The 27002-nt window shown below is 38.2% G+C and overlaps 5 protein-coding genes and 1 long non-coding RNA gene across 13 annotated transcripts; 1 reads left to right on the forward strand and 5 right to left on the reverse strand.

Annotated features, from left to right (window-relative positions):
• Window positions 1-37: 37 nt before the first annotated feature.
• On the reverse strand, window positions 38-4871 carry LOC17900306 (SET and MYND domain-containing protein 4). The gene is made up of 14 exons (XM_006306736.2): window positions 4707-4871; window positions 4380-4601; window positions 4194-4265; window positions 3894-4095; window positions 3650-3780; window positions 3081-3473; window positions 2858-2992; window positions 2285-2416; window positions 1875-2030; window positions 1526-1759; window positions 1053-1219; window positions 856-970; window positions 631-711; window positions 38-422 (listed from the first exon to the last, which is right to left on the reverse strand). The coding sequence occupies exons 1-14, from the start codon at window positions 4833-4835 to the stop codon at window positions 198-200; spliced, it is 2394 nt and encodes a 797-aa protein (XP_006306798.1). The 5' UTR covers window positions 4836-4871; the 3' UTR covers window positions 38-197.
• A 172-nt stretch (window positions 4872-5043) lies between these two features.
• On the reverse strand, window positions 5044-14439 carry LOC17896668 (nuclear pore complex protein NUP160). Of its 3 annotated transcripts, none has more exons than XM_006306523.2 (26): window positions 14062-14439; window positions 13695-13959; window positions 13552-13609; window positions 13220-13377; window positions 13039-13124; window positions 12816-12920; window positions 12585-12682; window positions 12056-12173; window positions 11773-11955; window positions 11462-11648; window positions 10808-11373; window positions 10480-10642; window positions 10117-10391; window positions 9826-10013; window positions 9500-9576; window positions 9017-9375; window positions 8644-8712; window positions 8254-8560; window positions 7968-8093; window positions 7424-7532; window positions 7276-7344; window positions 7051-7177; window positions 6468-6575; window positions 5917-6057; window positions 5412-5585; window positions 5044-5316 (listed from the first exon to the last, which is right to left on the reverse strand). In XM_006306523.2, exons 1-26 carry the CDS (start codon window positions 14419-14421, stop codon window positions 5272-5274), a joined length of 4521 nt encoding a protein of 1506 aa, XP_006306585.1. In that variant the 5' UTR covers window positions 14422-14439; the 3' UTR covers window positions 5044-5271. The 3 variants fall into 3 exon arrangements, with proteins under 3 accessions (XP_006306585.1, XP_023645299.1, XP_023645298.1); XM_023789531.1 differs by having other exon boundaries at window positions 5436-5585; window positions 9017-9378; XM_023789530.1 differs by having other exon boundaries at window positions 9017-9378.
• A 234-nt stretch (window positions 14440-14673) lies between these two features.
• On the forward strand, window positions 14674-17645 carry LOC17900646. Of its 6 annotated transcripts, none has more exons than XR_002835321.1 (8): window positions 14674-15002; window positions 15188-15298; window positions 15370-15622; window positions 15702-15882; window positions 16141-16331; window positions 16464-16549; window positions 17196-17337; window positions 17538-17645. It is a non-coding gene; the product is annotated as an uncharacterized LOC17900646 (long non-coding RNA). The 6 variants fall into 6 exon arrangements; XR_002835317.1 differs by having other exon boundaries at window positions 17209-17337; XR_002835320.1 differs by having other exon boundaries at window positions 15403-15622; window positions 17209-17337.
• Window positions 16562-19495, reverse strand: LOC17898547 (PHD finger protein At1g33420). Its single transcript, XM_006304711.2, has 3 exons — window positions 18691-19495; window positions 17640-18552; window positions 16562-17545 (listed from the first exon to the last, which is right to left on the reverse strand). Exons 1-3 carry the CDS (start codon window positions 19058-19060, stop codon window positions 16714-16716), a joined length of 2115 nt encoding a protein of 704 aa, XP_006304773.1. The 5' UTR covers window positions 19061-19495; the 3' UTR covers window positions 16562-16713.
• An 835-nt stretch (window positions 19496-20330) lies between these two features.
• Window positions 20331-21973, reverse strand: LOC17900747 (probable beta-1,3-galactosyltransferase 8). The gene is made up of 6 exons (XM_023788829.1): window positions 21788-21973; window positions 21631-21695; window positions 21293-21535; window positions 20886-21185; window positions 20686-20811; window positions 20331-20595 (listed from the first exon to the last, which is right to left on the reverse strand). Exons 1-6 carry the CDS (start codon window positions 21971-21973, stop codon window positions 20331-20333), a joined length of 1185 nt encoding a protein of 394 aa, XP_023644597.1.
• A 1468-nt stretch (window positions 21974-23441) lies between these two features.
• On the reverse strand, window positions 23442-26204 carry LOC17900742 (protein NRT1/ PTR FAMILY 4.4). The gene is made up of 5 exons (XM_006306985.2): window positions 26057-26204; window positions 25718-25935; window positions 24896-25324; window positions 24617-24735; window positions 23442-24472 (listed from the first exon to the last, which is right to left on the reverse strand). The coding sequence occupies exons 1-5, from the start codon at window positions 26202-26204 to the stop codon at window positions 23584-23586; spliced, it is 1803 nt and encodes a 600-aa protein (XP_006307047.1). The 3' UTR covers window positions 23442-23583.
• Between the last annotated feature and the right edge of the window lie 798 nt (window positions 26205-27002).

Genomic DNA, 27002 nt, shown 5'->3' on the forward strand with positions numbered 1-27002 from the left:
TGTCCGGAAAATTAAAATTTAGCTTAAATCGTCGTCGTTTCGCAAAAAGTAAAAACCTTGAGATTCCAAAAAAACTTGTTAAAACCCTAAGTGAAATAAACGACATCGTTTCGGATCAACTAAACCGGCCACAAATTAAACCGTCCACAAATTTTCGTATTTACATTACATATTACACACATCACAAACTTTTTGGGTTAAGATGACAAATTCAGAGCTTTGGCAGCTTCTTGCTTAAGACAAGGGAGATAAGAGAAGAGAGTCTCAGCATGTGACCCGTAATACTTAGAGAATATCTTAGAAAATTTCTTTGTTGTGTTCCATGCTCCACTGGAATCACCTGATGCGAGCTGAATGGACGCAAGCTTCACCATTTCATTTCCAATCACCACATGTTCATCTTCATACAGCCTCTTCAGAATCTGACACCAAACATAAAATTTGTCTCGCATCTCATCCATACCCGTTGGGATAATGAGATTTAACGGTGGTTTGAGGGATTTTTTTTGGCTTGCTCGAGCAGTTTTCATATTTTATACAACTGTCCTTCTCATCATTGTCAGTCATTGAAGCACTTTGTGGTCTAAACAGAAGCTGTATTAGTATATTAAGTTGGGTTTTTTTTTTTACCTTTATGGACGCTTCACAATGCTTTCTTGCATCCAGCAGTTCTTCAGCTAGATAGCAGACCTGAGCAACCTTATCCTCCGCCTGAACATACAAATACATGAAACGTAAGTCATTGTTGTTTTCTCTGAAGGTAAGGTTGGAGTAGGACAAGGTTGGATCACGATATACGGGTATAGAGTAACAAGGCTTAAAAACCTATACTAAAAAAAGAGGAACTTGACTCACATCAGCGATGTCTTTGTTATACATGTGGAGGAAAGTTCTGAGCACGGCGATGGACCTTAAGCAATCTGATATTACAGAAACATTGGCCTGCCCTGAATTTATCAACTCGTCTACCCTGATACACTCAGAGATCCAAATGTTAAAGAGAAAGTTCACATCAATTATTAACATGAAGCTTCAAGAAAAAAATCAGGCACCTTCTTAAGTGATTCCAAGCTTTATTCACTGCTGCATGAGAATTTTTTACATCACAGCGGGAACCACATTTCAAACATATATCAGGTTCTATATGAAGGGAATCTCTGTGTTTACTGAGCAAACTTGAAGCCACTTCCCCAACATCAGTATGCACCTTCTCCCACACCTGTGAAAGCAATAAATTAAAACATAAACTACACTCTATCGGTAGTAATTGTCGTTAAGAACCACTCCCTAAATCCTTAAATAGGTAACAGCTTAAAGTTAAAAATGGATATAAGACCAAGGAACCATTTCATCACTCTACTCCAAATGGAATTGAGCAGCAGAAAATAAATTCTGCTTTTAGTAAGTAAGTAGAACTGTCTAACTTAGCATTTTAAGAATGACTAATGAACACCTTCATTAATTTTCTTAATGAACTGCACGAAAGCTAAACCCTGATTATTTGACTTCAAATATATCAGATTACCTTAATGTGATGATCCAGACTTTTTGGAGCAGTCAAAAAATTATTTAGCTTACTGGACTCGCATGTGGCCACATTACTATCCAAAACTACACCAGTACAGTTTGTATTGACACAGCAATACCCATTGATAACTAGGTCTGATATGTTAATTTGAGAACAGCAACGGCACCGGCAATGGAAAAAGTACTCCTCTTCAAGAAATCTAATGCGATTTTTGCAATCCCATTTCCCAACCTGTGAATTTTAATGAATAGTGACATAAAAAAGGTATGGACTTCAAAAGCACTCAGAAGATATTTGAAACAGAACAAAGGTAACAAACAGAGACAAGAGGATCACAAAAAAATACCTCAGGACCATATGACAGCTCAAGGGGAGAACCCAAGGGAACAAACTCTGTTGTTCGCACAACAAGTCCACGTGAAAGGAAATACAAATGGATGTTTGGCTTGCAGGAATGATTGAACAAACTACCAGTTTTATAGAGAGCCTGACCAACTCTGATCTGTGGATAAAACAACAATACTTGACAAAAGGAAATGAGATTTGCAGAACGGAGCAATACATGCATAACCTCCAATGGTGGACGCTCACACAATTTCATAGAAAAGCAGTTTAAAATATAAGGGAAACATAGAATACCAGGTTACAGATAGATTGCATCTTTGTAAGTGGTTATACCTAGTTCTAAATGAGTTCTTTCAGTGAGAAAGGGCATACAATAGCATTCTAACAAGCACTAACTCTGCCAAGACAAACCTGCTCTAAACTCTGAATCTGTTCTTTTGCTGAGACGTTTCCAGATGGGATGCACTTCAAAAAATCGCCACTGGATTTCATGCGGACAACTGCTATAGAGTTCACCTTGATTTGTGCCAGCAGTATGATTGTCTACACAGAGAAGAAAAATCCAGACAGCTGTCAATACCTCATATGTTAATTTGAAAAAAAAAAAGAAGAACAAGGCCAAACATAACGTTACACAAGCATCATGTAAACAGCTATACTTCTCCATAAATTCATAATATCAGGAACTTATACAGAGACCATATGCATATGGTTGACAGGGGAAATGTTTTTGGCAATGAGGATAGATATTAAAAACCACTTTTAAAAATTTCATCTCAACCATGGGTGGTAAACTAAATTCCAGTGACAGCAGACAACAAGAGCAAACATCCTTGATCATCTATGAATGTAGATATAACTTGTAAGCCAAAGTCACCAGCCTTTACGGATGTAAATATGTCAGAGCCTGCGTAATTTCTAGAGAACAAAGTTGAGTTCAATGAGGGATTGATTGGGACAGTGAAGGTGATGTAGAGGACATACCTGTGTGACAGCAGCTTCACAGACCGAAAGATCAGGGCAGCTAGATTTACTAAGGCACCAAATCAATACTATGGATAGTAGATGCATCTCCAACTTGCTCTCTGGATTCATCATAGAGTAGCTATGGGAAAGTTCCTGTAGAATACATTGGGTAGTCGCTCCATTATAAGATCTGCTGGACTATTGCAAATGATGGAAAACATTTTACAGTACAAGGACATACTAATATCTCCTGAAGGTTAGAAAGATCCATCACTGCTTTCCCTTGATTTATCAACTTCATTATAACTCGACCAGCTAAAACAGCATCAGATGGCAGTACAGCAGGCCAATTGGCTCCCCGACACTCATGCTGGTGTTCTTGAATGCACTCATTTTCAGAATAATATACATCAGCTGGTGTAATGCCTTTAATATGCTCAACAATATCATCAGGTAGATTATGAAAAATGTGGTGCTTGTCCCTCTCACTTGTGAGCATCATTTCACCTGATTGAATTTGGCAGGACTCGGAGCAGTACACAGATCTTGAGCATGATGGACATGGAACAGCATCAGCAGGCAACTCATTCAGGCAAAAGTGGCAATGTGTTTCCCGACAACTTTTTGATATGACCTATACGTTGTATCACCATTGAAACATGTTCAGTAACAAAAGAAAATCTGTATGTTAAAGCATGAAACATTGAATATCTTCAGTTGTTTCAGAAAACCTATTGAAGGCCAAAAAACATCTAGAATTGAGTAGATTTTCCTTCGCTTCTTAAAACCCCATTAAATCACAGCCCCTACCACACTAAAAGGTTCTTCAATATGTATCACAGACTCTTGTTCAATATCACAGTCTGATACCATACCCCTTCCTTTGTCTTTTGTCGATACACAACGCAGCTTTACTTTTGTTTGCACACTCGGCAGATGATCTATAGACCAATAACTAAGACAGGTCAAAATTCAGAAATCCTCTTTAAAACTCAGTACAGAATAATCCATAGCCATATCATGAAAGTCTCTAATCTTGGGTAAAAAAACTCACCCCCGCCAGCATAATTGCTTGGATGACAATCATCATGTTCAGATGTTTGCGTATTCTGGTACTCCGGAATAGCCTTAAGTTCGTTTTGTAACTGCTTCTTCCCCGCCAATGATGATTCAAGCGACATAGAAACTGTAATGTCATGGAACGCATCTTTATAGTTTCCAAGAAGAGTATTAAGTTTGCCTCTCCTATACCAAGCCTGACAAACACAAAGAAGAATAAAACTTGGAAGTGACAATGACAGAACTGAGAGCTGAAATCTCATAAAGATCCAAATGAACTGTAAGTATATAAGACCTTTGCATAACAAGGATCAATGCGGAGAGCGCGATGGCAGTCCCGTAAACTCTCTTTGTAAAGTCCCAGATTCTAAGACAAGATACAGAACACATATGAATTGCTACAAAGAGAAAAAGCTTTAGATATTCAATGGTGGAACTGGGTAGAAGGATTAAAAGAGAGATGTAGAAAGGGTTTAAATACATGGAGGACATTAGCTCTATTCAGAAACAGAGAAGCAAGTAAGCTCTTGTCTCCATCAATGGCGTCTGGAGGAGCAACACGTAAAGCTTTAGAGTAGAAACGCAAAGCATCGTGAAAATCACGGCTGCGAAAGGAGAGATTTCCTCGACGTTTCAAGTCCAGAGATGTCTCTTCGTTCTTCCCACAACAGCCCAAATCAGGATCAGTTAACTCACTCACCGCCTGAAATGGCAAACCAAGGAGAGAAAAAACGAGAGATGTGCCTGTGAGAACTTCAATTGAAGAGATGAATACAGAGAAGAGTAGGTTTTGGGTAATTGTACGTACTTGGTGAAATTGGGGAAGACCCAGAAACAAACGGAGGAGAGAAGAAGAAGAGGAGGGAAGATCATCGACGCTGCTCGATTTCACTGTTTGGAGAAGATCTTCAGGAATCAGCGATTTTAATTTCTCCATTGTTGCTCTCAGTTACCACACTCACAAAGTGTCTCAGCTCGCCGTTTGAATTTAGTTTTATTTGCCACAAAACCATTCTACGAGTAATGTTTGGCTTGGTTCGGTTTGATTTGGTTTAACCCAATGATCTTTAGAATTCAAGAAATAACCCAATCAAAACCGGTCGCATTGGGTTTTTTTCAATTTTTTATCAATAGCGAACTACAAATGTAAAGAAGAGAGAACTTTGATTTCATTTTTTCTGTTCGAGTTTTCTCAACAAGTGCTCTTTTTGTTTGGTTTGCCATGAAAACTATAGACCAGCAATATACTCTAGCAACAAACCAAACCACTCATAAGAGACTTGTTTTGACTAACTAACAAAAGCAAAAACCCTGATACAATTATTCACACACGGATCAAATCATGTAGCTCCTTTTTTAGTTCACGACTTTCTTCAACCTGTTGCAGAGGAGACAGCATCATCTGAATCCACCTTCAACTGAAACAAATCAACACCACCAAAGACGAACATCGCTTATTAGTCTGATCAAACAAAATTTGCATTTCTACTGATTATCATCATTGCTAATGTACCAGCTTTAAGTGATTGAGTAACGCCTGATGGAGTTGTGCCTTCAGCTTCTGGCATTGTTTCGACATCCGTCCTGAGTTTATCGTTTTCTCTAGCTCCCACCATAGTCTTTCCACTGTTGTATAAGGAAACCAAACCCCTGATACTTTTTTCCTCTTCAATACCTCTGCTGGTTTCTGTTTTTAACAAGAGAGTAGCCAAGGTTATTCAGTCCTTACAAATGAATCATGTTTGTCAGTCTATTAACAAGAACATGTCAATGCAATTGCAAACTCATGCTTAGTCCAATGTTTCTTAAGGCTATGATCTCCAACCTATTTGCTTTACTGTTTTGTGTGAATCTTGCAACTTAAACGTTCTCTAAGTTTTGTTATATTATATTCAATTCGACTATGAGAAGCTGTAAAACCCTAGCGGAGCCTACAAATCCTAATATGGAGAAAACGTTTCCTGTGGCGAGAGGCATATAATCCAACAATCAGTCTCTACAGATAGATCATAACTTACCGATGATGCAAATGATTCCATGTACTCCAGTAGCAAATTAGTGGCCTCTGTAAGACGCCCATAATCAACATATAACTGAAACAAGGAAGCAGGACTTGCTTCTTTCCCAGCCATTCCCAAACATTTTTCCTTCTGACCGTCCTGTCAAAGGCACAAAAAGACTTATTTGAAACCAGAGGAGTACAACCTTACAAAATTGCTTCTTCCATGGTGTAAATGGAAAGGAACAACAACGATTCCATTGAGATATTAAATACCATCTCTTCAACATTAAGCAGACATGCTGTACCAAGCATCTCTGACACTGTCATGATCTACCACGATATACAGCAATGCATAAATCTACTCTAGAATCTGCATCTGAGATATGAATCAAAAAGCTCTCAAATGCAACAATGTTCACGCATATTAATTATTTCATCAAGGATGTAGCACAACCAAATTCAAAGTTTCATACAGGAATTCAGAGCTACCTAAATGAATTGAACTCTATATATTGTATACTAAAAGTGATCCACTAAGACTATCCTAACATATATCCAAAATATTACCTTGAACATTTGAACCAGCCAGAGAGGCAGTTCGATACAAGAATCTGCTTGAAGAAGGGTTGACGCAACAGAAACCGGTAGTCTACCGTGTATGTCTATGTACCTCTTCTGCATTTATACATATCCAATACACAAATTATTTCAAGGAGAAAAATAATGAATAAAACCTGGGTCAAGCCCTCAAGCACCAAAGCACATTTTTCAGCGAAGGATACAATTATACTCCGAATTAAAGAAGATTTCCAAACTCCCTAAACACTAATTACACCCCTAGTAAAGGATAGCTACAATGCATGCTGGTCTTATTGACAAAGAATTGCGAAAAATGAGGGGACGCTGCTCTGGTTTCAGTGACCAAAATACTATCATTAAAAAGAGATGCCTATAATTCAGAATGCATTCTTGGTGCATCTTAATTCACAACCATTTAAATTCAGAGCAACTAAGGACCTATTTTTGGGTTAATACTGCTCACGACGACATTCTAATACTTCTCAATGCTCCCAAAATCCAGAGTAGTAAATTACTAGATACCAACTGAAATAAAACTAGATTTCCAATCAAGGTTTCAGAAGTTACTGACCAGATAAACCTCAAGAATTTCCCAGTCCCCAGCCAACTTAGAGCCCTGAACAGCAGGGCTTCTATCAGGTGAATGAGTAACTTCTTCAGCGTTAGAAGTTAACATAAGATTTGGCCTGAGTTCATTTCTGTAAAATAAATATATATATTAATGCTATTTTTGAGAAGTCAGATAAGTCAACAAGTAATTAATGAAATACCAAGCAACTAAGGAACAATCACTCACGATGTCCACAGTGTTCCTTTAGCAGGGCAACATTTAATTGCCATATTCTCAAATATCTTTTCCAGCTCCCTGAGGGAAAGCAGTCATTCTTAAACCTACGTAATTCTCAAGAAATGTGATTTCAGAAAATACCAAGCAAGAAATTTACCTTTTCAAAGCTGAGCCACTCCAAAATTTTAAAACAACAGTGAATGCCATGTCATACAAGTTTGCCTGGACGAGAAGGTCAACCAAATCCGATGGTGGCTTCTCGAGTCCTGAAGTGAAAAAACCAATGCATATTTATAAAATAATTGTATGAGATGACTAGGAAACAATCAGCAAGGTATCTGAAACCGTTCTGAAATTAAATTATTCCTTAGGTAAATTGTATACAACACAGTCATGCCACCTAGCAGTCTGCCATGGAAGACAGGTCCATGCAGTAGCTAGATTAATGATGCAAAAAAGCTAATTCATAAAGAAAAGAAGACTTTCAATATTTAATCCTTTCAACAGTGACAATAGATCAAGCTCTTTAATTTCCTCAATCACATTAGGGATGAACATACTGCAACTTTCTGTCAACTACAGTCGTAGAAGCCTCTTAACTAGTTCTAATTTCTAAAGCACCAGTTATCATAGTTCCAACTGCCGCCTTCCCTATACAGTATTTTCAAAACAGACAATGGAGGAAATAGGAGACAATTTACCTGAATATGTCCACCCAAAATTTTTCAGAGAAAGCATATATTCAGCAGTAGTAAAAACAAACTCGTTTTGGAGTTTCTCGATATCAATATAACTCTGATCCACTTTGGCCTGGTCATTACTCCTTACTGCAGAAAAGGTGATTCAATTAAAAATGAAGCTATTCATGTGATAGTTCAACATTAAAACAGAATGATGCTTCAGGGTATAGACTGTGGTTAAATCAATAACGTAAAAATTATACATCAGTAAGAAAGACAAGTAGAATATGTGATCGTGAAGACTAACATTGTTCTCCTTCTGCTGTTCTAGTCTTTTTAACGGGATAGCCTGTGGATTCTTCTGGTAATGGATCAATCCATGCATACCCAGGATGAACAAGAGCTAATGCATTAATAGCAGCAGAAAGTCCATTAAGCCTCTCTTGCAAAACGAGGGACAAGTGTTTGTAATCCTTGCATGCTGCCTCGCTTCTCAAACGAGCAGAAAATTGATACATATAACTTGCCGCCATTCGCCAATTGTGTCGTCTCATCTCATAAGCATAAAGCAGCTTGTATGGATTTGGCTTCATCATTATTTCAGAACGTCCAGCCTACAGATAGTAGAGAATGAAAGAAACAATAATAGAAATATACCAAGGGCAGAAACAAATCTACTCTGCTATCCACAAAATACCTTCCAAAAAAGCTCTTGGGTGATCTTCTCTGTTAAGCCGATGAAAGGTAGATGTCCATCACTGAGGATCTGAAATCAAAAGAGAAATATTCATGATTTGCATTTAAAGTCATGGTAGTGCAAGCATCTTTATCCTGAGCATATAGACAGCACCCAATAGCATAATCATCTTTAGTTCCAGACAAACACACACCTAATAACAAAGAGAAATTGCACACACATTATAGGGTTTATGATACTTATGGTGATAATGATCTATGTTCTCGTGGTACCAGACAATATAGTGTAAAAGGTTTGGGGTATTGGTCCCCAATCGCCAAAAGCATAGAAGTAAAAACTAAGATAAGAGAAGAAAAGCATTCTTGACCTCTACCTTTGTTTTGCCACATTCAAATAGAACTATTATGAAGCGCCTCAAACAGATACGCTTAATCTCCTCATCAGGGTTTGAAATTATAGCACAGTACGCATCATTCAATAGATTCAGATCTAAGGTGAACTTGAAAATATTTGCCCACAGCCGTCCTCTAGTATAGGTGGCTGCTTTAGTTATATCGAATTCCTCAGTCCTCTCTATAAAATTATAGGCATCATCTACTTGCTCAAGGGCTGCGTAGGCAAACTGACAAGCTCCTTCACTTATGTTGTACCGTTCAAAAATTTGCATAGCCCACTCATAGTAATGAAGTTTCCACGTCGCACTAGACATAGCACCATCTGAAATACTTGGACCTGCTTCAATCAAAAAGAGGGTACAAAGAGAAAATGAATCTGCAAGACATCAAGCCAGGTTTTTGAAATAATATGCAAACTGGCAAATAGCTAGAGAAAGAAAAAATTTCTTTGAGGAGCTCACCCGTTGTTGCAGGCGAAAATCCCGCTTCTTTAGACAAGCTGTGCAAAGCCTTCCAAGATCCTTCACCTGATGAAGCTCTACATTGGGAACCATGAAAGGGTAGATACATGAGGTGTACATTAGGAAAAACGAAGACAAATGATCTTGAAGTGGTAATATAGGAACCATAGACATTGAACAACAAAGGCAAAAACATAGCAAGCTTGTCTTCTATGTGTTGAGAGAAAACCCCACATGTTATGCCTTGCCACAATATATTATTTATATATTACATATGGAGACAAGACTTCAAAATTATCAGGTGGATAACTCTACATAATAAGCACCTGAAGAAGCAGCGGATGGCATCAAATATCTTCCTCTCTCTTAATACCCCGCATGCTCCACGTTGGACTTGGTCAAGAAGGCAACAACCACGGAGATGTTGAAGAAGACACCAATCTCCACTAGTATCTTGAGAACAACCAAATGTTTTCTCCCCACGTAAACTTGCCTCCACAACCACAAGGATTCGCTTGAGAAGGTAATTAAGAATATACGGAAGAAAAAGAATCAAAACGGAGAAATCAGCAATTAAGTTCAATTGGCAGTTAGCCTAGGTCTGAGATAAAATTTACCTCGACAGCATCATATTGTCCATTCCTAATCAACCTTAGAGTAAGCTCAGTGGAGCGTCTTAACAGTGAAGAAGATTCCTCTCCTGTTTTACTATAGCGAATCCAGCTGATAAAATTTTGCACCAAACTTGTAATGATTTGTGAACTTGGAAGATATCCTAAGTTAAAGCGGTCGTCCACAATGCAACTTCGATCACTAAAAAGAAGAATAAACGCCAATGAGAACCCACATTTCCCAAGCATTGCGTTCCACGATCTTTTGTCGATGCTGCTATCTGCGATGCAGAAAAGATTCTTTCCAGTCAGAAATAGTGGCAATGAGGTACGAGTGTTGGGGAATATTTTCCAAGGAACACATCCTACCAATCTGAAGAGATGAAAGCTTCAAGCTGAAATCATCCATAGAAGTTGACTCAGCTGGTGTGGTAAAAAAAAAAAGGATGATGAGCCACTCTGAGACAATATCTTGGATCATTGGAAGCAACTCAAGCCGTAGCTTGCATATGTCTCGCTGTGACATATTAACCTGCAGAGAGACATATTTAACGAAAAGAAGAATTAATGACTGAGTTTAGAATATCCACATAATCATAAATATACAATATGTGACATAACTCTCAAATTATAAACTACACTAATTCCAATTAAGGAATACATCTTCACAATAATATGAGACCCAGTGGGAACTGACCTGCCCAGCAATGTTAAGCAGATAGCTGACGAGTAGGAAGATGTCAAAGGCAGACTCAAACATCACCTTTACAAACTGAGAAGTGGCTTGGACGAGAATAGAACTACAGATATCAGATAATGCCTCACCATCATTGTTTTCCATAGATTTCTTAGGGACCAAATACTGAAAATAGTGCTCCATAATAGAAAAAACTTTTTCCCAAGATCCAGCGCTTTGACATAGAGCAGAGAGAGACAATAGCATGTCGATGGAGAATGTTCTAAGATTTTTATGAGCTTCTAGCTCTTTTTCCCATGCTCTATCAGCACCAAGATCTGACCAAGTACGCTGACTTATGGATGTAGAATATCCCGACTCAAGGATATTAACTAAGCGAGGCACAATTTCATCAGAAGAGATAACTGGTTTTCCAGTAATTGCTTCATAATACATGGCATAAGGAGCACCACCCCACTGTTTACTGATCTTCGAAGTACATCTTAGCACCTCTGCCAAAATTTCATGTTCATTGTGAGACACACCAAAGCCAAAGCTTGTCAGGTTGCTGTGTTCAGAGGAAGAACCTAGCAAAAGGCAACACAGTTTTAAGTCTTAAGCGATTGGAAATAAACAAGGAAATTTTGGTTCTAGATACAAGAATCATATACATACCTCCAAGGTTGTGCTCCGAGTTTTCCAATCTGAAAAATAATGATACAGAATTGTTTCTAACTAAACCAATAACATCTGACTGAGCCAGTAGCGTGCGAGGTTCGTTATTCTTGCACCAATGATTGAGGTAGCATGTACAAAAGTTTTTCCACCAATGAAAAACTGAAATTGAAGTTTCTGCTGTAACCTGACATAATAAAGGCATATTTCAGCTTTTATGACCCAGAGTTCATGCAACTATCAGTAGAATACATTGTATACACTGAATCTACAAGCTACTGTAGAACTTAACAACTTAACAAAAACCAAACCTCATGCTCAACCAGTAAAAGAATCTCGCTTGTTAGCTCATCAAGACTTAAAGATTGAAACTCAGAATCAGTCCACTGTTTGTTGTAGTCCCGTAAAGTTAGACGCAAGGCAACATTGTGAAAAATTCCGGGACAAAAAAGCCTGCGTAAGTAGATCGATGAAATGAATCCCATAATTTGATCCTGCAGAATGCAACGTAGGTTAAAATGGACTCAAACAAATAGATTATTGTATAGGAAGTTCTGTTCAACAAAATAAAAGCTATGTTTTAGCACAAAAGACCTTTGCAGATGAAAAGAGTGAATGAGTCGTCAAAAGAAGGTCATGTGAAGAGCTCTTAGAACTCAGAAATAGCTGTTCAGAAATGTAGTCTTCCTGCAAAGTGTAAGACTGTGCTTCCCTAGGTCAAGGAAAACAATACAAAAATAGAGCACTATCAACCTTCAAGAAAGCAGTGAACAGTAAAACGTCTGTAGCAGTCAATAACACAACAACTATGATAAAGATACACTAGAGCAGCACATTGCCTCAGCAGTTTAGAAACCAACAATCTATATAACTTAACCTACTAAAAGTTTTACAAACCCATCTTTGGAATGCAATATCTGGGAAGGTCACCTAGTATTTTGCATATTTCAAAAAGATTCCATCACAAGGAATAATGATACTAAAGAATCAAAGCTACAGATGACCAGAGAAACCAGTCGCGCACATACAAGCAGAACCTCTAATATATCATGTATAATAACGCTTTACATGGAGTACAAAATATCTCAACCAATTCAGTAGTAAGAACTCTTCTTGAACTTACATGGTGTTAGCATTCAGGTCCAACATGTGAGAGGTCAATTCATCGGCTTTCAGAATCCAGATCTTGTCGTATGTAAATCTGATATCCCGCAATTCCCCCTAAAAGTAAGGATATGCAAATTCAACAAAATTGCGAGCCAAGAAAAAGTAAGGGAGTTGAAAATCCAACATAGTAATGAGCAAAATAAATACATAATAGTATGTGTCACAATTATGATCCCAAAAGATGTACCTCTTCCACTAGAATATTCTGCAATTCAGAATCTAGAGACAAAGCTATTCCATCCCCAGAACTAAAGTGTAGGCCATATACAGTGATCTCGTCCATGCTGTCATCCTTCAAATATTGGCAAAAGGTTATTTGAATAGAATGCAATGGAATATAACTATATATGTCCCACTCAAGTCAACCGGTCAGTTGTAAGGAATTTAAAATACTGGTCGTAAACACTTACCATACTATTCCTATACAAGACAGCTAATGGAATCATGCCAGAATCGTAATCAGCTTTTCCCAACCATAACCTCAGACACATAACCCCTAATGCAAAACGCATGAAAAAAAAGTCAAAACAAAGGCAAAAAATAATAAAATAACATCAACTAATGGTCACTAGTAGAACTAGCAGATATTACCCTCAGGGTTCTTCGCAGCTATACTCTGACATAAAACCCTGCTATAAGTTAAAATATCCCAGACACGTAATGCCCCATCAGCATGGAGCACACATAAAAAAATTCTTCCATGAACTTCTAATATATATAAATCTTGCACGGCTGCAACCATTGTCCCCCTGCATAGCACGTCATAAGAGCTTATTGAGACGAATATCACAAGAGGGAAATAAAATACAGCACATAGCGAAAGATAGCAGTATATTAGCATTGCTTCTCTCTTCTAAATGTATAAAGTAAAGCAGTATAATGATAACATTTCTTTTTCAAACAACTGAACTACAAATGCATGCCTTACGAAACCCCATAGACGACTAAATCCAGTATCATCACGCAGCTCATGGTGAAAACCTGATAAGATACAAGGAAGCGAATAAGAGAACGGAAAAAACATCAAAAATTGAGATAGTACTAAGCTAGTGCAGAGTAATCTTACCTGATGCTTTCTGATAATACTTGACAGGTTGGAAGCAAGAGACACAACCATCAGACCTTCCGAGGAAAAGGAAACCAGGCGATGCAGTAACACTGGTAACACCAGTTGCGTTCAAGTAAGGTCGAACATCCAAGTGAATCAGATGATCAAGCGGGAAGACTGAGCCTGACTTATAGGCTGACGTATTCGAGACTTTAAGGATGTAAACTACACCGGACGGTGTGAGAACATAGAGAAAGAGGACAAGACGACCACTATCACTACCCTGCCAAATTCAGTTCCATAGTGTTCAAGTTCAACACACAGAACAACAAAAAGGCAACAAACTAAGAGTATCAAAATGCAGAAAACAGATAATCTAATCTACCTCGTCGGCGTACACAAAAGCAAAAGGAGCGAGAGCCTGAGCAAAGACGAAACGCAACCCAGTAATAGGAAACCCCGATTTAGCAGAGAGCTGAAGAAGCTCGAGAGCGTTAGGACTCGACTTGTTGATTCTCCAAACGAATGATATCGGAGGTTCCCCAATCACACTGCTAGAAGCGTAGTCTTCATACAAAGGAAGCTGAACACACTCATCTTCTTCACTTGAATTAGTAACGTTTGTAGTAGAAGAAGGAGAAGGAGAAGGAGAAGGCACAGATATTTCGATCCATTTGACGACATTACCGCCGCCGGCAACTGGAACTTCCATACCGGCAGACGAATTCCGACGATTCTCCTCCATTTTTGTTTGAACCCTAAACCCTCTTTCAGAAAAATTTCAGACGATTTAATGTTTTTTCAAGTAATAATCAGATCGTAAGTTTTATTGGGCCTTAAGTATTAATGTTTTTTCAAGTAATCAGATCTTGTTTTATTAGGCCTTAAGTTCGGCCCATTAAGTCTTTCGTACTAGTAAAACTGAAAACCTAACAATTAACGGTGCATTTAACTTTGGTTTAACTCTTTTCTTTTCCCTGAAACAAATGTCTTCTTCTTGTTGCAGCGATGCTTATTGCTTCTTCTTCATCTTCATCTTCTTCACGATTCTTCTCTTCTTCTTCTTTATAGTCTTCCCATGGCTGCTTCTAGTTCCAAAATCTTTGGAGAAAAGGACTAGAGCTCCCAAGGAAGATTCTATTGAATCCTTTGAATTGTTAAAAGTTTTTCATCATTTCAATCTCGCCGTCGAGAGAATTATGATATTTAAGGGTTAGGGTTTCAATCCTCGTGGATTCGCGCCGAAATCAATTTGTTGAGTTCGATTATTTTCTCGGGAGAATGAAGTTATGCTGCTCCGATCGATCTCGTTCGATTCATCTTGAGGTATGAAACCGACCACTTAGTCGAATTTGACATTCAGTATTTGTAAATTCTTCAAAGCGAAGGTTTTTGTATGATTTGGATTTATATGTTTTGTTTCGTTCCGGCGATGTTTACAAGTTATTTGTATAGCTTTGTGTTTTTAGGGTAATTGTGCTGATAAAACCAATTGAATCGATGAATCGCAGATTCTTAGCATCGTTTTTGTTCCAAGCGATGGATCATGATACTAGCGGCAATAAGTTTTGGCTGTCACCATGGAAACGGTACAGATGAAAATATTGATTGCGCCTTAAGAGGTTAGTTTGGTTACCCTTTGTTGTTGATCAGTCCATCACATTAATATTATCTCTTTTTTGTTCATCATCAGCAACTTTTCTATGATGATGTCGGTAACATCTAGTTTCTGCTCATTGGAGGGTTTGAAGAAGTATGTCAAGAAATAACTATTATCAGGTCTTTCCCACCGTCTACAGAATGTGGAGACGCCCAACAGAATGTCGACAAGATGCAACTGCTTAAAACCTGCTTGACGCCTGAGCATTTGGATATACCTTTGGTGTTTCATGACATTCGTTGATATGCTGTGCATTATTTCAAGTTTTGTTGATGTTGAACACAAAGTAAAAGCAATTGATTCAATTGTTAGATTTATCTGGTTCTCCTTTTACATATGGTTGTCTAACATCTCTTTTCGTGTAGCTTGCAGAGAATAAACTACTAAAGATCAATTCCTTCAAGCCCTCGCAATAACCTGCGTTGTCATAACAAGTTGTGTTGTACACTCATTAAAGATCTGATGCTTGATGCATCAATGTCGCAGGACTCTATTCTGACAGGAGCAGATGAGTTATTTCCCCTCCTCAGACATGTTACAATCAAAGTAAGCGCTCTTTTGATATTCAACTCTCATCAACTAATGTTTCGTTTTGTGCTCTCTCCAATCTAACTAAGGTCTAGTTGTAATATTTTAATTCTATCATGGTGTAAATTCTTTCCAGGTCAAAGTGGCCATTCGAAGTCTCAAGCTTGCTTTTATTTAGTTATTTTTTCTTAGGAAAGCAGTGTTCTCTTATGTTTTTCTTTACTGGTTCGTTCGTGTGTTTACTGAAATACTAACTTGTATGATCTGCAATTACAGGCAAATCCCTGCACATGCTTTACAATCTCAAGTTCATCTGGTTGTACTGTTGGAAGTCTGAAACGGTCTCTGAGGGTGCTTATTATCTAACAAACCTTGTTTCAGCCAAGACGGCTGCTAGAGCAAAGATTAATAAGAGAAGCAAGTCCAGCTAACTATCAAGTGAATTACGAACATCGTTGAGCAAGAAGGTAGAATTGGGTTCATCATCGATAGTTATTCAAATGATGTGCATACTAATGGAATGGTGATGTAGGAAATTAATAATCTCAGTAGTTGGTTTGTCTTGTTTTAAGCATTTGAGTTTCTTGTGTGCCAATCAGATCTGAACTACCCTATATGAAGGCAATAGAGCGTGGGAGAGATTGCAACTATGTGCAACTATGTATGCAAGTAAAAAAGAGAAAAGGTAAAATGCTCCTGACACTTAAACATTTGCTCTTTATAAACATCATTTTCCCATGATTGAAATCTTTAAGTGGCCATGTTACATTCACGAGTAGAGAAATCTTAAGCCATTTGCAGTTTTGTGCCTAGAAAAAGAACCTATATACAGAACGATCATAAATACAGTCAGCCTACACTAAGTGTTAAGGATAAATTAGATCCACTGCCCATAGCAGCTGACTCACCTCTACAAACGAAGCCAGCTTTGGGGACTTGACTAGAGCCACGCTCATTGTCAGATTGCTTTGGTCTCTTGCTGTACATATCAATGCATCTGAAACAATGGAACGTGGAAGGGAGTTCATCGGCATTCTTGATCCCAGCACATCTAGTGTGGCACCACACACCACATACATCACAGGCCAACATCCTCTCACCATCATCATCCTTTGTGCCACACTTGCAATCAACTTTCCAATTATCCACTCCTCTCTCCATGCGGTATCGAAGGAGCCCATGTTTATAGCATCTCCCTTTAATCTGTACAGCCGCATTTGTTCCAACTAGAAATTTCAGGGTAATTGAGTCATCTATAGAGCCATAACCTAGGAACTCCTCAACTTCAAACCTCTTGAACATTGCATACACTTCCTGAAAAGCCTTGGCAGCTTCGATTTTCAGGTCAGAAACAGTAGCGTTCAATGGCAACACCAACAGTTCAGATGGAGGAGATGGACAATCTTTGGACTCATCCGAAAGCTCTACACAGCACCAGATGTTGATTGCAAAGGGGTTCACTGTGCTGGACAGGTAATCTTTTATGAAATGCTTACAATCCAGTATTTTTGTGGCTGCATCAATCATTTTATCTCTTGTAGCCTGAAACCTAAACTTGGCCATGGTTTGTGGGTGCAATAAATTTTCATACAAATATCTCAAGTCCCGTTTGACATGCTCCACTGATGCATAATTTACGTCTTGATTAGATAAGCGGTGCACATTGTTGACAGGTTCAAGCCTGAAGTTCATATGTAAAGGTTAAGATTTATTATTCACACTGGAAACCAAGCATCCAAAGCAGAATAAAGGAGAAACATCTCTTAAAAGTGTACCTGTACTCAAAGTCGTTTGAACCAGGATTGCAACGGGAGCAGACTACTCGAGATCCATCATCCGCCAAAACCCCTCCAAAATGCTTCAGACAGTAATCAATCAGCTGTGGAGAGGCTGTTTTGCAAATAGACCTTTTGAGAGCCCACCTTGTTACCCAGTTGGCCCGTGGACCCCCTGCAGCTTTCAGTATCTTAATCATGGCTTGCTGTACACGTTCTACATCACTCTTAGTCCAGGCACACAGTACAGACGACTTAGATGTGGTTTTTGATCTGTCCTCACGGATCAGCTGTAGCAGAAAGGAGAAGAGGTCTCTCACAGTCAGAAGCTCTGAACATGAGAGTGATTGGTAGAAGCCAACAGTGGAGTGGAGCTGAGTCCTAGGATTCCTCCCCTGGTACAAAAACTCAGAGAGAGGTATGGCAGATAAAGTATCAACTGCACTCTGGTAAGCTTCTCTAGTGAGAGCATAGCTCCCAGATTTGAATTCATAACCCCATTCACTGTACCAGGAACACCCTCTAGTGATCCCATGAAGCAACCGGTAATCCATGCCATACTTCCTTGAGACATCCATCACACTTGCCTTACGAACAGCAAGGGAGGAACAAAGCCTGTCCCAAAAGTCCATAATGGCACGACCAGTCAAAAAACCAGAGCCACCTTCTCTTCCGTTGAGTGACAAGAGATGAGCAAAGCCATTGGAGTGGATGACACCGTGAAGGAGGTGAGTGTTGTCTTCAAGCTGAGAGTAAACCCAGTCTTCAATATCAAGAGCCAAGCTGCACCACTTGCAATTGCTGCCTTCAGACAGATTCTGAGTATTACCACACCTCGAGCAAGCCTTACAGTCTCCTCCTGATCTTATAATGAAGTGGTACCTCTTTCTACACACTGGATGACTACTCCAACCTTCAAAAACAACAGATTTGCTTTCAGTCTAATGCATGCGTAGGTAATAAAAAAATCAAACTTTATTTTCGAAAAAGAAGAGAAAGTTCAAAACTTTTTCCGAAATTCAAAGAAGAATATGTAAGGACGTGGACTCACCAACGACTCGGCAGTGGTCACAGTAGACAGATCTAGAGGATCTAGTAACATCCTCCTCCACAACATCAAGAGAGATGAGTCTAGAAGAGAGATCTGAACCACCATCCCCCGTCGAATCCCCAGGTCTAAGCATGATCTGCCACGTCACCAAACTCGAGAAGAGCGTCGAAGGAGGGAAAGTGACACGCGCGTGGGTCGCGAGGAAAGTTCTGATACCGTCTCGGAACGGCGGCAAGGCGGCGGTGGTAGAGTCGCCGCCGTTGTTAATCTCCTCCGGGGAAGGGAAAGTAGAGAAATCGTAAAGATCGGCAGAGATTCTGTTGCAACGCCTGGCTCGCTTCGCCGCCCTACCGCCGTTCATCACCGCCATGACAAAGGTTTGGTTATTCCGACACTAAAAATCTTGGAAGGAAACAAAAAGAGTTAAAAGAGAGAGATTTGAGATTAGAAGACGAAAGGGTTTGTTTTAGAAGGAAGGAGAGAGTGTTAATGTTTTTTTTTTTTTTGGCGGAGAGATTTTCCCTCTCAAAAGTTTTGGGGGGGAGAGAGATGATTTTAGGGTTTTTGGTGGGAAGGGTATTGACTAAAAGCTTGACCGATTCTGATGGAGAGAGAGAGATATAGAGATAGAGAGAGAGACAAAGAAGAAAGATATATCCTTTTTTTACCTACTGATTCCAAATTCGAGGCGGTTTCGGATTTCTTTTTCTCCAAGCCTTTTTTTTTTTTTTCCTTATTTTGTTTTGATTCGTTTTAAATAATAAGTAGCTCTGCTAATAAGCCTATGAAAGCATTAAGTCCTATCCAATACCGATCGTGACACTTATCTTCTTCTGTTGTGGAAATTTCTAAAAACTAGTCTTTTCCACGAAATAACCAAAACCGGTTTGAATCCGAACCGGAAATCTAAAATAATTAAATAAATTTTAAATTTTTTTCATCCGAAATATCTAGAATCGAGTGGATATACCTGGAATCGAATCCGATACTCGATCATCCAGAACAATTTTTTTTTTTTTTTTTTTTTTCGCTCATCCAGAACAATTTAAAACTCATATTAACAATATTCTTCGATATCCAATATACAAATAATAAGCCAATGGTTTTAATATAAAAACTTCACAAAGTCAAAAACATATGAAAAACACATTACTACGACTACCCCAGTTTTAAGGTTTATAAAATACAAAAACTTTAAAAACTTGAGATATTATTATTATAACATAAATTAAGGATGTTAACAAAAATATTAGTTTAGATCTTTTTGGATTAAGAATGAGAAAATGCAATTTTTCCCAATCTTTTATTTTACTTTATTGCTTGATTTTTTACTAAACCTATAATTCCAGGATTAATATCATAAAATTTTATCTCCTTTCTTCCTAAATAAATATAAATCCATGTCCTTAAATTGTTCAAAATTGACCCCAAGAAAAAAAAAAAGAAAAAAAAAACCCCATAACTTATCAACCAAGGTTCCAATTTCCAAATAATATAAAACCAAATTTTCCACACCCAAAACAAAAGTGTCATATTTCTCGTTCTTGCATGATCATTTTATTACTTACTACTACTATATCTTTCCTTATTGATTCCACAACACACTACTAATATCAAAACTAAGCAAAAGTAACACAAACTCAGATGAAGAAGCGAAAGTTAGAGAGAGGAGTATCTCCTTCCGCACAAGCTCTGTGTACACGAGCCATCCGATCTACTGACTTACATATCCCACTACATGACCAGTCGAAAGACGCAGCACACACGTTTCCAGCTTGTGCTTTCCACTGACAATCCGGTGGTGTTCCGCAACACATTGACCTCTCGTCCACATGCTCCACTTCTAACCCTAGCATCCATGCTCCTAACGACACATCCTCGTTTGCGTACCGGTGTAGTATTCCCCTGCGGATCATGTCCACCCACTGAATCATTCCTTCCATAAAACCCACACAAAAAGAGTGAAACTTTTACATCAGTGTTTTGAAAACTTACTGGTTAGTAGAGATATATGCAGCTAAGTCTTTTGATATTGCATATATCTGTCCAGTCGCATGCCTAAAGTACTTGTTACCTTCTTCTCCAAATTTCCAAAACTCTGGCTCATGATACTTTACTCCCCTGCAGTTTCCAAATATCAGATATGTTTCCAAAGGTTTCAAATTTGTTGTAAAGGTTACTTCTTTTTTGCTTACTTTTGTGAAAGAACAGGACCAGACTTCATGCAACCAATGTAAATCCTCGGTCTTGATTGATATCTTGCAAGTGTTGTAACGAGCATTCCTAAATTGACATGAACATCATCGTCCACTTTTACATAGAACTCTGCGTCATACATTGCAGTTGCTGTTGAGAAGTAGAGTCTTGTTTTTGTTGAGAGTTGGTGATATCCTTCAATGTGTTTTAGTCTCAAGAAATCTTTATGTTCTGAATCTTCTTCGTCGATGGCTTTGTCTAGTACTCCTCCTGGTGTTGCACTGTGTCCTATCACAAACCTGACATAGATAAAAATCCAAGCTTTCTCTGTTTTATATGACTGAAGTTTGGTTATTGTGTGTTTTAAAGTTTGTGAATTGAGGATACTTGTGGCTTACTTCACAACCTTACAACAATCCCTTTCTCTTTCTCGATTTTCTTTAGCTTCTCGCCTGTTGGCATCCATGTTTGCCTCACTGAGTCTCTTCTTTTCTTGCTGCTGAAAGCTGTGTTGATGCCTATCACTGCAAACACTTTCTGCAGACTCTGGTTTTTTGCTGACCGTTCGCTCCAGAACTCGCTGTTTCTATCGCTGGTCCGTGCTGCTGCTAACTCCATCTCCAGTGTTGACATTGTTCTCTCCAATGATCTAATATAGAAGCACAAGAAAGAATAAGATATTAGTTAGTACCTCCTCTGTCTCAATCATGTAAGGAAACATACGAAAGAATATGTTTATATTACTTTACTGCTTGGTGGGTTTTTGATACTTCTCCTATTATGTCTCTGGATTTGCTTTCTATCAGTTTCTGCTCAACAAAGAGTAACACTTGTGGTTATCTAGTGAGCATATGTATATGAACATGATCAGGTGTTTAATTAAATGGAGAAGGATTATTACGCGTTTATGTTCATCGCAGTCCTTTTGAATCTCTAAATGTTTAGACAAATGCTTTGTGAGATGGTGGTCCTCTTCTTCAAATATGTAAGAGCGACTCAAGGTTCGGCTCATGAACAGTGAGCCTGCAAGAAAGCTAGCAAGACACAGCACTATTATGGCTTTCCCTGAAGCAGCTTTAGCCCTCATCTCTTCTGCGCCTCTCCTTAGTGCTAAATCTGTAGAACATTGTGTGATCATAAGGATTATGCATAATCAATATAGTGCATCTTCATATTACAATACTATTTATCTATATGATCATGAAGGTGCTTGAAAGCTCCAACTTAAACCCTCTACATAACACTTTCCCATTTCTAATACAAAAACATGCCATTGCAGGAGATTTGTTAGGATCAAGTATGATATGGACCAAAGCTACATCAAGGAGCTCAAAGGTCAGATTCAATTCATGCACAGCTTCTTAAAGTAATTAACTAGGCTCTATTTTCACAAGAATTGATCATCTTAGCAAAGTAGACTCTTAATTAATATTGATGCTTGAGAATCATGAACATACCTTCTATAAGCGCATGTGAGGTCCCAAAGGGACTGAGTCTTTAGGATATGAGAGCTGTCAGGTTAAGAAACAAGTCTTGAATGTTGAAGAGATGTTATTTATATAAATTGAAAACAAGAATGTAGTTGCAGAACGGCAACGGCGTTTATGTTTCACTTCTCTCTCTCTCTCTCAATCTAACTTGTCTTGTCATGCAATGTGCATGTCCCAACTAACTATTTTGCATATAGCAAATATCACAAAAGAAAAAATAAAAATCCCACAAAACTCTACTTCTTTACTTACACAACATTTCAGGAGCTAACATATGTGGATGCACTTTGTGCGGCTTCCGCAACACATGACTCAACTTCTTGATCAGATACCAAGAACTTGGCATGATCATGAATGTGACACATATGTAGTTTCACTATATGCTTTATAAACTGACTGATACATAGCTAAAGTTATATGGCTTGTAAAGAGCTCTGTCTCCTAGTGAAACAGACATATATGTCTAATCAAATTGGATCGGTCCATCTTGTAGAAGTTGGAAACATTCGTGGACTAAGCTGCAAAAGGCTTACAAACTTAAGGTGAAAGCCCTTTAGATAAAAGTTAGGCAGAATAATGAACATTTTGATTATAGTATTTTGCTTTCCAAAGTCAATGATGATGCTCAAATCACAAAAACTCATATATTAAGATATCATAGTGAAAGACACTATTGCTCATTGAGCTGCAACAATGGAGCAGTGTCTTGTGTGGACCTTCTCTGTCGGTTCCAAAGGTTACAACCAATGATGCTTTACCTCACTATATCTTTTACCTGATGATGTCAATAACTATGGGAATAGTCCATATCTCTTTTCATCTACAAAGACGTACGTCTTAAATCTATGGACTCCTCATATGAATCAGAAGTCAAAACATGGTGCGCGTTTGTAGTTGCTGTTAAAACTTAAAACACAGGAATAACTTTTATTAGTCATATCACAAATGAACAAACCAACTAGCTTGATACATAGTTTAAGTCAAAAAGACAAGTTCTTCTAAACCTTTTAAACTAACTCTTCATCATAACAAAGCCCCAAAATATAAAATTAAAGAACCAAAAACAAAAACAAACTCTACCCCGCCATTTCCAAAACATATGATTATACAACCGGATTAATAAGCATATAGGATCTTTAAAAAGATTCCATTCTATTATACCTCCTAAAAGGTTACATCAAGATGATCTAACTCTAACATAACATAGTCAAATCCTAGGCTTCACCGTTGTGGAATCCTTGTTTTCGCCATTTTCTAAATCCTCCAAGCTATTGACTTCGGCGGTATGATGTGTCGCGGATGGATCACACGAGTACCATCTTGACCAGAAAAGATAATTAAAGAAGTTGATGAAACTCAATGAAGCTAAGAGCCAGTAAAAGTGATCTAATCTATCTTTGTTAAGGTCGTTATCACCTAACCAACCTTCTTTTGTCCCTGAACCATTACTCGAAGTAACTCTGTTCACAGCCGAGACAAGAACAGAGCTAAGATAGAACCCGAAAGAGTAAGAACAGTAAGTCATTGCTGTGAGAAATGATTGCATACTCTGTGAAGACTGTTTGTAAAAGAACTCCACTAATCCAACGGCTGTAAACATCTCTGATAACCCGAATATCAGAAACTGAGGCGCGATCCAAAAGATCGAGAGCGTTACGTTCTGTTCCAAGAACGATTCTCGTCTCTTCTTTTCAACTAAAGCCGCTGCGACCATCGAGAAAGTTGCCAAGAACAGTCCAGTGCCTATTCTCTGAAGAGGAGAGATCCCGGAATCGTTTCCAGTAACCTTTCTAGCGAGTGGGACGAAGAATGTCTCGTAAAGAGGCACGAAGAAGATGAGAATGATGTAAGGGATGGCTTGTAGAGAAGCAGGTGGGATTTGAAAGGTCTTTGTTATGTGTGTGTTCATAGAGCTTCCTTGCTGAACAGAGAAAGTTTGAAGCTGAGCTAAGATAGTGTTGAAGATGATAGTACACGCGAATATCGGTATGACTGATAACAGAATCTTGACTTGATGAACTTGTTCGATTGTGCAGAGTCTCCATGGACTCTCAATTACTTTCCCTTGCGTCTTGACGCACGCCTTGTCAAGAAACCTGCACGTCAAGAAAAGAGCGGTTAGTTAGTTAGTTAGTTAGTCAATTTAGCGGTTAGTTAATTAGTTAATTAGTTAGTTAGTTAGTTAGTTAGTTAGTTAGTCATTTTGGCGGTTATTGTAAAGAGAGTTCAAGAAAAAGTACCTGAACTTATTAGTATGGAGGAGAGGTTTGACACGAACAAGATCCATTGAAGGTTGGTGAAGCATGTTCGGGTTTGAAGGGCAAATCTGTTTTCGTTTAGTGATCGCGGCTACGAAGACCTGATCGATCGAAGAATACCACAAAATGAAGTTAAAGATCGAAGTCTACATATGCATCAAAATGTACCCAAGGCCAATGTTCATATTTGCACACTTTAATTTTACGTTTGCAAATAACAAATTTTTGTTTCGCAAAGAAACATTTTGCTTCTTGGTCTACCTGAGCAATTGGTGTGAAGATACTGCCACGAGACGGTGTATTCCTATAAAAATTTGTTCCAGCAACAAGGCTGATCAACCCCGCGGCCATAACAGCCGCGGAGACACCAAAACCAACGTCCATGCCTGAATGTGTTTGCACCCAAACCAAGAGCGTGAGTGCAATAAGCTGACCCATCGAGAAGGCGAAGTAAGCCGCATTGAAGAAACTCGATAACTTCCTCAAATCCTTCCTTTGAAACTGGTCAGCACCGTGAGAGATGATGTTCGGTTTAAGACAGCCACTTCCTAAGGCCACCAAACAGAGTGCGGCGTAGAGAGTGACCGCTTTGTAACCATTTGCCTCTAAGCAATGTGTTGTACCCTTCATGTTGCATTGTGGTGGTCTTAGCTCAGGGAGATGAGCTTGGACTGCCAATAATATGAAACCCTGTTTTATTCAATTTTACATGTTTATTTTTTGTTAGCCAAAACTTCTCTTAGATAACTACTACATATATGACTTTCACGTAGCTAATAATTAGATCAAAGAAAGAAAATTATATCAACAATTTAACATATTATATAACTTAGTGTAAATAAACCTATATTATACAACCCATTTGCTTTCCCAAAGGACCGAAAGTTACAACAAGAAAGATTTAGTTCATAATGCACTTTCATTACCACTTTATGTTAAAGAGTCTTTGACTTTTTTTTTTCTATTAAAATACTTGTAATAGCCCGTTTTAATCACGGTTATACTAGTTAGAGATGAATAGTGATATAGAATATTCAAGAGCATCTAAAATAGAAATGAGAATAAGGTGAAAAGAGAGCATACAAATATTTCGATGATGCCAAAAACGAGCATGGTTCGAAAGCTTCCAAGGTATGAATCAGAGAGGAAGCCACCAAGAAGCGAGAGAAGAAACACCGTTCCTATGAAGTTAGTCACGAGGTTTGCGGATTTCGACAAAGGGAAATGCATCTCATTGAAAACGTATGTGATCAAGTTGTTCCCAACAGCTGCGATCGCCATCATCTCAAAAGCTTGGAGCCCTGAACGTAACATAGATCATATAATACACAACACACTCAATATAACTTATATAACATGGACCAGCCTGGTCTAGCTAGTCGATATACATAGTTAATGTTCACGAGAGAAGGAGAAGGATACCTAGAACAAAGAGGGCAGCTCTCATACCACCATGCTTGCTTAGCCTGCATGGTCGACCTCGAGAATCAACGCAAAGATCGTCCGATGATTCGTCGGATTCATGTAGTCTAGCTCGTTTAGCTTCTTCAGACTGATCATGAACATCCATAGCTCTTTTCTATGTTTCTTGAATTATGTCAACGAAAGGAAAGATATAAGTTCTGCTTTAGAAGGAGTTGGCACAAAGATAAATAAACGAGGTGGGGAGCGAGGAGGTACTTATAATGTCTCGTTCATTCTTAAAATAATCATCAGGGAGAAACTAGAAAAAATATTATACAATCAAAAACTATATAATAGTTCTTTTTAAAATTTAAAATTAATTAGACTACAATAATATTGAAAAAGTTATAAACTTTCTAATAAAATGCAACAAATAAAGAGAAATAATGAGATAGAACTCCTAAAGAGAAGTTAGGTTTAAATTATGGCTTTAGTTATTTATAATGTTTTTTTATATATCTAATTAAAACTTTTGTATTATTGATGATACTTAATTTTCTAAAACCTGGTTTAATCGGATGTATCAAATGTAATTATAAGTTTTATAAACTTGTTAGTGTGTGTTTAGAGTAGTGGGAAGTAACGGACCCACTGTCCAATAAGGTTTAAAATTGTGCATCATCATCATCATTACAATGCAAAATTCAACTTTGGGCCTGTGGCTCCGGGGCATAAACTATTGTTTACTATACAAAAATGTTTTCTTGACATTTACGGCTGATATATGAAGTTGCGATTTAATTATGATTACAATCTTTGACGAATCTTTCCTTCTCATCAATGTGAGTTTCACCCTTTTCGCCGGTACTAGTAGAAACTTAAACATAAAAAAAGAAGAACTAACCAAGTTTATGGTATCATCATAATTTTGAAGACACTTTTAATAGTTTATCACAAAATTTGA

The sequence above is a fragment of the Capsella rubella genome, unplaced genomic scaffold, assembly GCF_000375325.1.
Source record: "Capsella rubella cultivar Monte Gargano unplaced genomic scaffold, Caprub1_0 scaffold_1, whole genome shotgun sequence".
NCBI lineage: Eukaryota > Viridiplantae > Streptophyta > Magnoliopsida > Brassicales > Brassicaceae > Capsella > Capsella rubella.

Coding starts and splice junctions, on each gene's coding strand:
- LOC17900742 (XM_006306985.2), bottom strand. CDS start 26,204: ATGGATGTTCATGATCAGTCTGAAGAAGCTAAACGAGCTAGACTACAT. Junction 25,936..26,056: donor AGCTGCCCTCTTTGTTCTAG/GTATCCTTCTCC, acceptor TGTTACGTTCAG/GGCTCCAAGCTTTTGAGATG. Junction 25,325..25,717: donor TTGGCATCATCGAAATATTT/GTATGCTCTCTT, acceptor TGAATAAAACAG/GGTTTCATATTATTGGCAGT.
- LOC17900306 (XM_006306736.2), bottom strand. CDS start 4,835: ATGGAGAAATTAAAATCGCTGATTCCTGAAGATCTTCTCCAAACAGTG. Junction 4,602..4,706: donor GTCTTCCCCAATTTCACCAA/GTACGTACAATT, acceptor TTGCCATTTCAG/GCGGTGAGTGAGTTAACTGA. Junction 3,781..3,893: donor AAGCAATTATGCTGGCGGGG/GTGAGTTTTTTT, acceptor ATTGGTCTATAG/ATCATCTGCCGAGTGTGCAA.
- LOC17898547 (XM_006304711.2), bottom strand. CDS start 19,060: ATGGCGGTGATGAACGGCGGTAGGGCGGCGAAGCGAGCCAGGCGTTGC. Junction 18,553..18,690: donor TGACCACTGCCGAGTCGTTG/GTGAGTCCACGT, acceptor TTGTTTTTGAAG/GTTGGAGTAGTCATCCAGTG. Junction 17,546..17,639: donor TCAAACGACTTTGAGTACAG/GTACACTTTTAA, acceptor TATGAACTTCAG/GCTTGAACCTGTCAACAATG.
- LOC17900747 (XM_023788829.1), bottom strand. CDS start 21,973: ATGAGGGCTAAAGCTGCTTCAGGGAAAGCCATAATAGTGCTGTGTCTT. Junction 21,186..21,292: donor GAGAAAGGGATTGTTGTAAG/GTTGTGAAGTAA, acceptor TATCTATGTCAG/GTTTGTGATAGGACACAGTG. Junction 20,596..20,685: donor GCATATATCTCTACTAACCA/GTAAGTTTTCAA, acceptor CATGATCCGCAG/GGGAATACTACACCGGTACG.
- LOC17896668 (XM_023789530.1), bottom strand. CDS start 14,421: ATGGAGGAGAATCGTCGGAATTCGTCTGCCGGTATGGAAGTTCCAGTT. Junction 12,683..12,815: donor AGAATATTCTAGTGGAAGAG/GTACATCTTTTG, acceptor CCTTACTTTTAG/GGGGAATTGCGGGATATCAG. Junction 9,379..9,499: donor ATTTTCGCCTGCAACAACGG/GTGAGCTCCTCA, acceptor TTTTGATTGAAG/CAGGTCCAAGTATTTCAGAT.